Here is a 12,361-nt window from a genome sequence, read left to right as displayed (position 1 = left end):
CCTATATATGATGATAAGAGCGCCCCTCAATTCACCTTGGTGTGATTTTTACACATGTTCTAATGTAGTATAGGGAAATAAAATTAGATGTGTTTAACTCGAGTCGTGACTCGCGTACGTGACCCATTAAAAATTGGTCTGTGACCCACAAATGTGACTTAAACCCACAGTTTAAGACCTTGACCAGCCAGGTCACATATTTCGTTGCAACACGTACGGCCGGGGCTCGTCTGTCTGACTGACTGGGGCCTCCTCCCTACTAACTACACTATATGAACTAACAGCGAGCGAACCGGAGGGCTGCAGCAGCCCGAAGACAAGCAGAGAGAGAGACACAGAGATATACACAGAGAGAGAGAGAGAGAGAGAGAGAGAGAGAGAGAGCGGTACCCCGGGGATCCCATCATCATCATCATCATACATGGAGCTTGTTGCCAGATCGCCAGCGCCAGCAGCAGTGTGTCTCATGTCGTGTCTTTCTGTTCACGATGCACTTTAGGAGGACCTCAGTAAGATGTATGTGCGTGTGCAGATAGTCGGGTCAGCACTCCTGCTCCTCGCCTTGTTATCCGTCAACTTTTACCACCCGATCCTCGCTCAGGGTGAGTCCCGTTTATTTATGTATGTGCGCTGTTTTCTCTGCTCCGCCGCTGTGATCCGATGATCTCTCGGCTCCCTATATAAACTTGTAATTGATATGTCCACCGTTTGTGTTTCTTTTGAATGCGTTTTATTGTTGCGTCCCTTTGTGAATGTGGACGTGTGTGGAGGTCGGAGGAGGCACAATATTTCGGTTATTATCATTCGTCCCGCCGCAGCAGAAATACAGTAAAAAAGTTTCACACAAAAGTTTGGGAGCAAACGCTTGGGAATAAAAACTTGTTGATTCAGTGTGACAGACTGTATTTCTTCTATCGCGGAGCAAACCGTTGTTTTATCATTGTACGCTAGAGCGTTTTTGTATGATTATATGGCTATTGTATTGTCTTCCGTTAGAGAGTGGTAATTTTCTGGGAGATCTCAGAGGAAAGGAAGTTAGCGGGACTCTAACGGAATAGCGGATCGCTCTCTAGGGCTGCTACTGTGATCCGTACAGCGGTGTGTGTGTCGCTTGTGGAGAACAGCAGATCGACAAGCTCTCACTCACAGCGGTGGGCCTATAGCTTTAATGTCAGCACAATCCTCGTGCAACAATGGAGTACAATAGGCTATGAATTATAGGCTCGATTAGACGCGGAGCCCTTATAATGGCTGGCTGTTGGTGTAACTTATATGAATGTTGTAACTTTTTTTTTCTTCTTTACAGTAGGCGTGCATGTTTCGGTAGCACGTTTTATTTTGAAAGTATCAAGAATGTATACAGCAATCTGTGAAACCGCTATAAGTAATTTGACTGAGAGCCTGCCATCGCGCAAATTCTAGTTTTTCACCAGAGGAGAACCCCCCCCCCCCCCCCCCCAGACTCTTCACATACTAGAACATGTCTGAAATAAGTGTCAGAGCTGAAATCGACATGTAAATATGAAATAAATGCTTAAACATGTAGCTAGGTGTAATGTTAGAGTCCACAGAAGTGAACCTCTCAAGCCTAGGTGTTTTCTCAACTCACTGTTTCTCTGCAAGACATTACCTACTCTATAAGCCATATCTCCAAAACTGGTGGGTCAAACTGAACAACCAATATGTCAACTTGAAGCTATGGTCCCCTGCTTTCATATGACATGAAGAAACGAAAATTCAAAACAATCCAATGGCAGTCCCTCAGTCAAATGTGGTCACTGTGGCTGAGTAACATTCCGATTTTTATTGAAGGCTGGTAGCCTATTGCCCCTTGAGTTGCAGCATCTCATTTTCAAGTCGGACCCATAAAACATGAACAAGATATTGGCCTATACATATTAGCATACAGCAGTGGTTCCCAAACTTTTTCACGTGAAGGACCCCCCAAATTGACACAATTAGCCCGCGGACCCACATTTGAAAAGATATGCCAGGGAGCCCCATAAGAGAAGATATGTACGGCTCTAGCAGAGATTCTCAACCTGTTTAATTTCAAGGACCCCCCCCCCCCCCCCCAGTTTGACATGCATATTAATCTACAGATGCCCATTTAATGGCATTTCTATATCTCTGTGACCCCCAATTTATATTGTAAAATCAATGTTTATTTAACTCTGAGAGTGTACTGGAACCAAATTGACCCGTGGATGGACATTTGTACACTCTCTGAGTTACAGACCCATAAGGGTCCATTTGGTTACTAACTATCATTATAGATGGGGACCCCCTGGAACTCCCTCAATGACCCCTGGGGGTCCCCGGACCCCACTTTGGGAACCCCTGGCATACAGTACACATATGTATAGCAGAGTGGGAACAAGAAGGCACTGGAGCAGCTCAGACGATTTAGGCAAATGGTGCATTTATATTTATATAGCGCCTTTATCCAAGGTGCTTTACATAGATTGGCCCTTGGTTCATTATAACAGGGTGCAAATAAAAAGTGACAACGTTTCGATGTGTAAGTTACATCTTCGTCAGGTCATCTCAGAGCCTGCAGATGCCCTCAAAAGTCTAATATCTCCCCTGGTCCATAGCAAGGGATGTCCCTTTGGTCTAGTGGTTAAAGACGGAGTGCCATGATTTTTTTCCACCCTAAAACATGATCATCAGGTCTTATTGTTATATAAGGAGGAAGATTTGTTTTCTCCAAAAAGTGTACAGTATTTGTTAAAATCATGCTTTTATGTGGACACACCCACCAGTTCATTAAGTATGCCTGGTTTGCCTGATGGGTGGTGATCCACCTGAACTTAAGCCGGCACCCACAGCTGTGGTTGTATGATAAACGGGGTAGGGGTTAGGGGAGGGGCTGATAATGTGATGTCACTATATTACTGTTTATTTCATTGGCACGTTTGACTGTCAAGGGTTCAGCCTCCAGGAAGAACCCCTAAATACAAAGGGAAGACATCATTGCACATAAAAACTAATGGGTGTCTAATGAAGTACTGTCACCTCATAGACACATGACAAACTGGAAAAATACAAAAAATGTGGCACTCCCTCTTCTTTTTTTTTGTCGAAATTCAATTTCTGCCAGTGACGGACATACAAAATGACTGGACAATAATATTACCAGAAACTCATAAAGAGCTAGTCCTGAATGACCACAACAAAGTGTACAAATGGAACCAAATGGACCTTTATAGTATCATCATCATTATTATTAGCATCATTATTATTAAATGTGTAAAAGTGGTTCATTGATGTCAGTGGAGTCACTGGGGTGAGAGAAATGAAAGTGTGTGTATATACAGCTACTACTACTATTAAGAGTTGTGTGAGACACTTCCTGGCCTTGACTTTGACCTGATCTTATTCATTGGTGTGAGTCAACACGGCCTGGAGGAAACTCACAGCTTTGTCACCTTGTTGGTACATTCTTCTACCCATTTGGCACAAGACCTGCAGCTGTTGAAAACCTAGGGGGGGGGGGGGGCTCTTACTCTTACTGTGGTACTCTTACAGCAGGGGTGGGCAACTGGCGGCCCGGGGGCCACATGCGGCCCCCACCTTCACTTAATGTGGCCCTCAAGTTAATATCAGAATACTGATATAGTATTGATTTCAGCTGTCACAATTCCAAACCTGCTTTAATTACTTAATGACCAGTATAAAATGTTATTGTCTTTTTTGTGTCCAATGTAGTTATGTTAACAACTATAACTAAATGCATTTGAAATTCAATAAAAAGGTTACTTTTCAAAAAATGATTCAGGTTTTCAATTCAAATATAGCAAAAATAGCCGTCCATGATGGATTGGCAACCATATATGGTGGTGTGACGGACGCGAGACGCAGGATTTTATATATTCATACGTCCTCATACATCATCTCATTCTGGCCAATCACAATTTGCGTCCATCCTCACTTTTGCCTTCAATGTTTGTCTACACCAGGGTTCCCCAATTAATTTTCCTCAAGGGCCATATTTTGACTAGGGAACCAGGCTGGGGGCCGAGTCCGCACGCGCGAAAAATTGGGTTTTTTATTTTTTCATTCATTAATTAAAAATTGTTCTCAACCAGTGGTCCGGGGACCACCAGTGGTCCTTGAGGGGGTGTCCAGTTTGACATGCATAGGCTACTGACCCCCATTTTTCTTTTTCCCGAAATTCCTCCAGGGGCCACAAGGGGGCGCTCCGCGGGCCGCAAATGGCCCGCGGGCCGCCTATTGGGGAACCCTGGTCTACACAGACCCTTAAAAGCTGGACATAGGAGGGGCTAGCGCTCCTCAAAGCTGGACATAGGAGGGGCTAGCGCTCCTCAAAGCTGGACATAGGAGGGGCTAGCGCTCCTCAAAAAAGAGGCAACATTTTTGAAAATGGACTATCCAACAAACCCACAACATGAGCTTGTAGATCGGCTACTTTAACACCCCGAGCGGCAAGGACGGAGTTCTCCGTTCTGTCAATTAGTAACGCCCAGCGCTCAGGATGGAGATTAATAAAAGGACGGAGATTTATTGATTTAAATATTTAGTTATTTAGTTAAAATACGGGAGTGTAAACCTGACCGTTTTTGTTCCATTCTTAAGCCAGTAATGCTGCTGCTCTGACAAAACTCTGTCTAATCACTAATCGGCACAACTGATTTCGTATAATCCGTTCTCAAATCTTCTATTAACGGCTAGGTGTGCTGTCATGCCCATTTCAGCACGGCTGGATAGCCTATTTCAACCAATTGCTTGGTCAACTAATATTTCATTCCACTTTTGTCTGTTTTTCTCATTTTTTGGGCGACTCCTCTGTGTAACACCAGAGGGGGGCTCAAGTACCACTAGTGGTACCAGTGGTTGGAAACCTCTGCAGGCTACATACAGCATTGCATACTGATTGCATACTTGAGCTTGTAGATCTGCTATTTTCAAATGGCCGAAATGTATATAGGGCTGAAGTGGCTGAAATGTTTTTGAATAACAATCACAACATGCAAAGTAACTAGTAACTAAGTTTTCAAATACTATGTATTGGAGTAAAGTACAACATTTGGATCAGAGATTTAGTGGAGTAGATAGTGTGAGTGTGTGTCTGTGTGTGTCTGTGTGTGTGCGTGCGTGCGTGCGTGCGTGCGTGTGGTAAGTTTGCTAGCTGTCATAGGCTAACTAGCTATAGCGACTATTGTTTTTCGGAGGGGTGCTTGCCTGTGTGTGTAAAGTGGTATTGTTTTTCCGAGGGGTGCTTGACTGTGTGTAAAGTGGTATTGTTTTTCGGAGGGGTGCTTGCCTGTGTGTGTAAAGTGGTGTCTGTCTTATAAATTGGCATCTGGCCGTGTGCTGGTTCTTTGAAGTTCCCTGGGTTTGGGTCCACATGGGTGCAGGATGTGGATTCCTGTTTTTTTTTATTTTTACCCCGGGTAAATAATATGGCTTGGTGCCGTTTTCTCCTGACACGAGACATCTGTCTGGAAACATGAAAGACACGGAGGAGCTCTTTAGATCTTCTGGAGCGATGCTGGATGGACACACATTGTCTCAGAGAAAGAAATTAGACCTTATTTGTGTGTTAAAGCAGTGGTTCCTTGAGGGAGTTCCAGGGGGTCCCCATCTAAATAGTTAGTAACCAAATGGACCAATATGGGTCCGTAACTCAGACTACAAATGGAACCAAATGGACCTTGGTTACATTTGTACACTCTCAGAGTTAAATTAACATTGATTTACATTGACATTGATTTACAATATCAATTGGGGTCCCAGAGATATAGAAATGCCATCAAATGGGCGTCTGCAGATTAATATGCATGTCAAACTGGGGGGTCCTTGAAATTAAACGCGTTGAGAATCTCTGCTAGAGCCGTACAAATCTTCTCTTATGGGGGTCCCTGGCATATCATTTCAAATGGGTGGTCCGCGGGCTAATTAGTGTCAATTTGGGGGTCCTTGACATGTAAAAGTGTGCGAACCACTGTGTTAAAGGACCACTTCCAACTTATCTTCATATGATTGGTCCTCACTAATGTTCACTGTGAGATGGAGGATGGCTGATTTAAGCAGTCACACCTGGCCTGAGTCAAACTACTCAGGCCAGGTGTGACTGCTTAAATCAGTCATCCTCCATCTCACATTCACGATGCACTTTTTTGTATCCTACTCAGTCTGTCTCACAGGAGGGCTGTGGGCAGTTCAGAAACCCGTCCACCAGTGACATCGTCGTTAGGCATTGCAACTTTTCAGGACTAGGAAGCCTGCAGTTTCTATTAGCTTCAATTCCCTGTCGATGATGTCACTGAGTACCAGGGCCATTCGGCAGGATAATGCCCACCCACTCGAGTCAGAGTACAGGCTGTTGCCATCGGGCCGTCGTCTGGGTGCCCCCGTTGTCAAAAACAACAGATATAAGCACTCCTTTGCCCCTGCCTCGATTCGTGCAGTCAACGCTGCCAGTAACATGTAATGTGATGATGACGATGCCGAAACAAGCACTTTATATCCTAGCACTTTTTCTGAATGTAGCCTTTCTTATTTTTTATCTTTGATTCTATACCTGCACTAGATGCGCCCAGACCTCTGTTTATGCTATGGTGTCTAATGTCTGTTGTTGTCCTGTATTGTTTGTATGTTTTAAACCACTACTCTTGCTGTAAACCTAATTGCCCTTCTGGGACATTAATAAAGACCTTGAACCTTGAACCTGACTGGTGGACGGGTTTCTGAACTGCCCACAGCCCTCCTATGAGACACAGACTGAGTAGAATTTATTTTGGCATTTTATCATGAACAATAAAGTGCGGACCAACTATATGAAGATACTACACAAGTATTGGCATCATATGCCAATACTTGCAAGCCGTCTTTATATGCATTATGGATCATAATCTGCAAAAAAAATGATATTCGGCACTTGATTCGAGCTTAGATTGACTTAGTTATGATTTTTTTTAAAGCGATCGCGTGGGCCAAGCTGATCCCATGAGTTCATGATTATGATATGTCCGACTTTCACTTCCGGTTCAAACCCATGTAAACATCCGGTAGCTTTTGGGAGACTTTTTTTTAAAGAACGTCTGGCACGGGCAACGACCCCATCTCGTGGCCTCTGGGCGTAATAGCACGTAAAGGACCACTTCACCACTTTTCAACATCTCTTCATATAATTGGTCCTCACTAAAGTTCATGATAAAACACCACCATTCTTTCCTACTCAGTCTGTGTCTCATGGGAGGGCTTTGGGCAGTTCAGACACCCGTGACATCATCATTAGGCAGATTTTTTTTAAACAAGATTTGTTTTAAAATATATTTAGATTTTTATTATCGTGAGAACAATGGCTTCAACTTTTGCATTGCAACTTTTCAGGAAAAGAAAGCCTGCCGTTTCTATTAGCTTGGATTCACCATCGATGATGTCACTGGTGGACGGGTGTCCGAACTGCCCACAGCCTTCCTATATGAGACACAAACTGAGTAGGAAAAAATGGTGGTATATTAGTTAGGACCAATTATAGGAAGAGAAGTTGAAAAGTGGTGAAGTGATCCTTTAAGGAGTTAAAGTACCAAAAATAGAAAGTAGCCTACTCGGTGTGCAGAATGGTTCATTTCAACTTTTCAAATGTTTTGAAAATAGCAGATCTACAAGCTCTCAATGTGTCGCATTGTGACACATTGAGAGCTTGTAGATCGGCTATTTTCAAATGGCCAAAATGTATATTAGGGCTGAAGTGGCTGAAATGTTTTTTTTAATAATAATCACAACAAAACAAAGTAACTAGTAACTAAGTTTTCAAATAAACATTTTGGATAATTTGGAGGAAAAGTACAAGTACATTTGGATCCAAGATTTAGTGGGGTAGAAGTAACACTGGAAATTGGATATATAAGTAAATTACCTTAGGTACATTTCACCGCTGGAAGAAACTGCAGTCACTCGATTAATAGTATTTGTAGTAGATAACAGTTGCACAATTTGAAATGTGCACTCTATGGCCAGAAAAATAATGAAATATGTGTGTTTGACTATATAGGGTTTGACTGGATTGCCGAATTCCTACAATGCCCATAATGCTTTAGTGCACTTCCCCCTCCTTGGAGAGGGGGGAGGCTGCATGGAGGTGTGACTTTGTAGTCCAGGAAAGAAGTGAGACCACGTTTTCATGGTTTTTGGTCATGAACATGGCGTCATGACTAACATAACTGAAAACACATATTACACACCCAGGAAAGCGTTTACAATAAGCTCTGGTTGCAAAAGGGGTCCTTTAACCCATTTTGACCTGAGATCAGATTCTAAAAATGTCTTCTACATCCTGACTGTTTTGTTTTGTACATGTTTCTATGTCAGTCGTTCTTCGATTTTTCAAAAATAGCAGACCTACAAGCTCGTAGCGCGCCACTCGGTGGCGCGCTATGAGCTTGTAGATCTGCTATTTTTCAATAGCTAAAGCATAACATAATGCTAACACCAAAAGGGGTTCCCGCCCAAAATGGGTTAAGTCAGCGTTTCCCAAAGTGGGGTCCCAGGGGTCCTTGAGGGAGTTCCAAGGGCTCCCTGACTCCCCAGCTAAATGATAGTTTGGAACCAAATGGACCCTTATGGGTCTGTAACATTTGGTTCCATTTGTACACTCTCAGAGTTAAATTAAACATTGATTTTACAATATAAATTGGGGGTCCCAGAGATGGAAATGCCATTGCATGGGGGGGTCCGTAGACTAATGCATGTCAATCTCAACGGCTAGAGGCGTAAAAACCCTCTCTTATGGGGGTCCCTGGCATGTGTTAGTGTCAATTTGGGGGCCCTTGACATGAGGAACACTAATGTTCATGATAAAACACCACCATTTTTTCCTACTCAGTCTGTGTCTCATAGGAGGGCTTTGGGCAGTTCGGACACCCGTCCACCAGTGACGATCATCATTAGGCAAGATTTGTTTTAAAATATATTTAGATCGTAAGAACGATGGCTTCAACTTTTGCATTGCAACTTTTCAGGAAAAGAAAGCCTGCCGTTTCTATTAGCTTGGATTCACCATCGATGATGTCACTGGTGGACGGGTTTCTGAACTGCCCACAGCCTTCCTATGAGAAACAGACTGAGTAGGAAAAAATGGTGGTATTTTATCTTGAACATTAGTTAGGACCAATTATAGGAAGAGAAGTTGAAAAGTGGTGAAGTGGTCCTTTAAGTAAATGCACACGGTTACTTTCCACCTCTGCTTTACAGTGTATGCTAGTAGCTGATTTCTCTATCTGCTCCGTCGACCGCGTGTGTTCATTTCACTCTGTCATGGTTTCCGGTGAAAGTGTGTGTGTGTGTGTGTGTGTGTGTGTGTGTGTGTGTGTGTGTGTGTGTGTGTGTGTGCGCGACTGCGTGTGTGTGCGTGTGCGCGTTTCTTCTCCTATTTCGTGTCCTTTTCATGTTTGACTTGAAACTTGGGAGAGAGAGTGTGAGTGAGAGAGAGAGAGAGAGAGAGTGCATCTGTAACCAATTTGACCGGCCTATACACGAAGGGGGGGGGGGGAGGGAGATGATTGGAGGGGGGGGGGGGGGGGGGGGGTGAATAGCAACCCCTCTTTTCTTCATCTCTAAACTTCTCTGTCATGAATGATGTCCAACTGGACAGTCCTTGCATAACGTGAACTCTATCCGTGCATGCAGGTATGGCGTGAATTCAGCCAACTAGCAGACACACAACTAGCAGACCTAGTCACTCGGTGGCACGCTAGAAGCTTGTAGATCTGCTAGTTGTGTGTGTGTGTGTGTGTGTGTAGGATATGTGTGCTGCCCCGCCTCCCGACGAGAGCGCTGTGTTTCCTCGTTTAGATCGGCTATTTTTGCCGTTTGCAGGAGGATGCGCACACATGGCTGCTCGTTATTACGCGGCTCCGCCACGGAGAAAATTGTTATTATGAGTGTCGGCTTGTCACTTTTTGGCACTTTTTGTTGACCTACGAGCGTATACGTAGCGACGGTGCTGTGTGTGTGTGTGTGTGTGTGTGTGTGTGTGTGTGTGTGTGTGTGTGAAGCCCAATGATATGTGGCCATAAAATCCTAATGAAATAAAATAAAATAAAAATCGATGCATTTATCATTCTAAATACTATGTATGTCTATAATAATGTATGTTTTTTGGTCCCTGGCACAAAATATGTTTAGATGTATAGGGTCCTTACAAAAACATGAACGTGGGGGCCCTTGACGTGAAAATGTGTGAGAATCACTGGTTTAAACAACCAAGCAACTACAATATTTACAAGCAACATTGGAGAAAAAAAACAAGCCCAAGGTCGCTTATAACAAGCAGACATGGCAACACAACAGCTGAGTGGGTGGTTAGACAAATGAAGAGGTGTCCTTGGTGTTGTAAGCCCTCTCAGCCTCGTGCTTGGCTTTCACATGCTAATTGCATAAGTCAACACAACAAGCACTGCCTTTTGCTCACTTGGCCGCTAGGTTCCTCCATAACCGTGCCCATTTGGCTCTGCCCATGGAGCCACTATACCGGTGGGGTCTGGGGACCCTCAGGGGTCTTTGAGGGGGTTCCAGGGGGTCCCTGTGGTAAAATGAATTGATATGGCGGTCAAAATCAGTTTTTTCTTTGCCACTGTTAGCCCTGTTGTAAGCACCGGCTGTTCGAAAATGGCCAATCTACAAGCTCACAATGTGCCATAATGTGACACGTTCATGTCGATGCGTTGCGATGAGACGCACTTGCAGATCGGCTATTTTCAAATGGCCGAAATGCATATCAAGTAAAGTACAAATACCTCAAAATTGTACTTAAGGTACAGTATTTTAGTAAATACACTTAGTTACTTTACACCACTGGTTACAACTGTACTTGGACCTCTTCTTCTGTCTACAGTCTACTCTACACCAAACCTCTTTTCCAAAAGATTTGCCACTCCATCTCATCTCTGTTTTTGGCAAATCAACCCTCGATGCTGAGTGCCAAGCAGGGAGGCACAGGGTCCCATTTTTCAGAGTCTTTAGCCAAATTCCAATACTGCAAATCTCGGTCACTCCAGCATGGTGGTGTTACAGGGGAACTTGGTGACCTGCTGAAATATGTGACAATCGTGTAGACAATCACATAACGTCAGTGTCCGAATGTAAAATTTGTTGCAGTTTGTTTATGAGCAGAGTTCAACCTAGCAGTTTTTAGGCCATGCATTTAAAGACCTCCATGTTAACCCATTTTGGGCGGGAACCCCTTTTGGTGTTTTAAACATTGTTATAATATAGCTATTGAAAAATAGCAGATCTACAAGCTCGTAGCGCGCCACCGAGTGGCGCGCTACAAGCTTGTAGGTCTGCTATTTTTGAAAAATCGTGAAAATATTTATTTCAGAAAACTGGAGGATTTAGAATATTTTTTTAAAATGTTGAGGTCAGGCCTAAATGGATTAAGTTACGTGAAGTCCACAAGATTGTCACATATTTCGGCAGGTCACCAATTTCACCGTAACACCGCCATGCTGGAGTGACCGAGTGTGATTGAGCGAGCGAGTGTGAGTGAGCGAGTGGCCGAGATTTGGGGTATTGGAATTTGGCCTTCGGTATATGACCCGGCCGGGGATCGAACCCCCGACCTCCCAGTCTCAGGGCGGACAGTCTAAAACACAAGGCCAGCGGTGAGTGGCCACAGCGAAGTATACTGCACAGTGAATCTGGCTTCAGAACGAACAGTAATCAGTCTTAACCACTTTGGTCAGGTTGAGTGCAAAGGAGCAGCCCTGCCTCAGAGATGTTTTTGTTGTTGTCCTAACCAATGGGCTTCAAACACTGCAGTATACCAGAGAGTTTCCAGTTCTAATGTGGACTTTAACTACTTGAACCCTAGCATCATTGTCTCCACCAGGCCGAAGGCATGGGGAGGGAGTATGTTTTGCACTCCGTCCGTGTGTGTGTCCGTCCTTCCGTCCGTCTGTGTACAGCTAATCTCTGGCACCGTTAACCCGGTCGATGCCAAACTTTGCACACACACTCCCTGGATGCCAACGATGAACCTCTCCCCACATTTTCCAGAACGGCCTGTTATAGCGCCACCATGAGGCAGCTTTTCAATTTCTTTACCTAAAACTGCACCGATCTGCGTGAAACGTTGCATGCACACTCCCTAGAGGCCAAGGACAAACCTTTGACCTGCATTTTCCGCATCTGCCTTTTATAGCGCCATCAGGAGGCCGACTTTTGTAAAACACATTTTTTGATATTACTCCTCCAGATTCTGTCCAAAAATCTCACAATTCGTTACACAGTATCTGTATGGTCATGTGCTCAAGTCGGATCTGTCCGATATTTCATATTCCATCCTAATTGGCTATAATTGGCTTTCACAGTTTGCAAGATTGTCCCGTTT

At 44.0% G+C, this 12,361-nt stretch overlaps 1 protein-coding gene across 1 annotated transcript in view; it reads left to right on the top strand.

The window, feature by feature from the left end:
- Positions 1-428: 428 nt before the first annotated feature.
- reck (reversion-inducing-cysteine-rich protein with kazal motifs) overlaps positions 429-12,361 on the top strand; it is a 223,380-nt gene continuing 211,447 nt past the window's right edge. Inside the window, exon 1 of the mRNA XM_079489964.1 lies at positions 429-602. Within this exon, the coding sequence (XP_079346090.1) occupies positions 515-602 (88 nt within the window). The 5' untranslated portion in view covers positions 429-514. The remainder of the gene's footprint in view (positions 603-12,361) is intronic.

The sequence above is a fragment of the Electrona antarctica genome (assembly GCF_951216825.1).
Source record: "Electrona antarctica genome assembly, chromosome: 20".
Lineage (NCBI taxonomy): Eukaryota > Metazoa > Chordata > Actinopteri > Myctophiformes > Myctophidae > Electrona > Electrona antarctica.
This window is presented reverse-complemented; position numbering and strand designations above follow the sequence as displayed.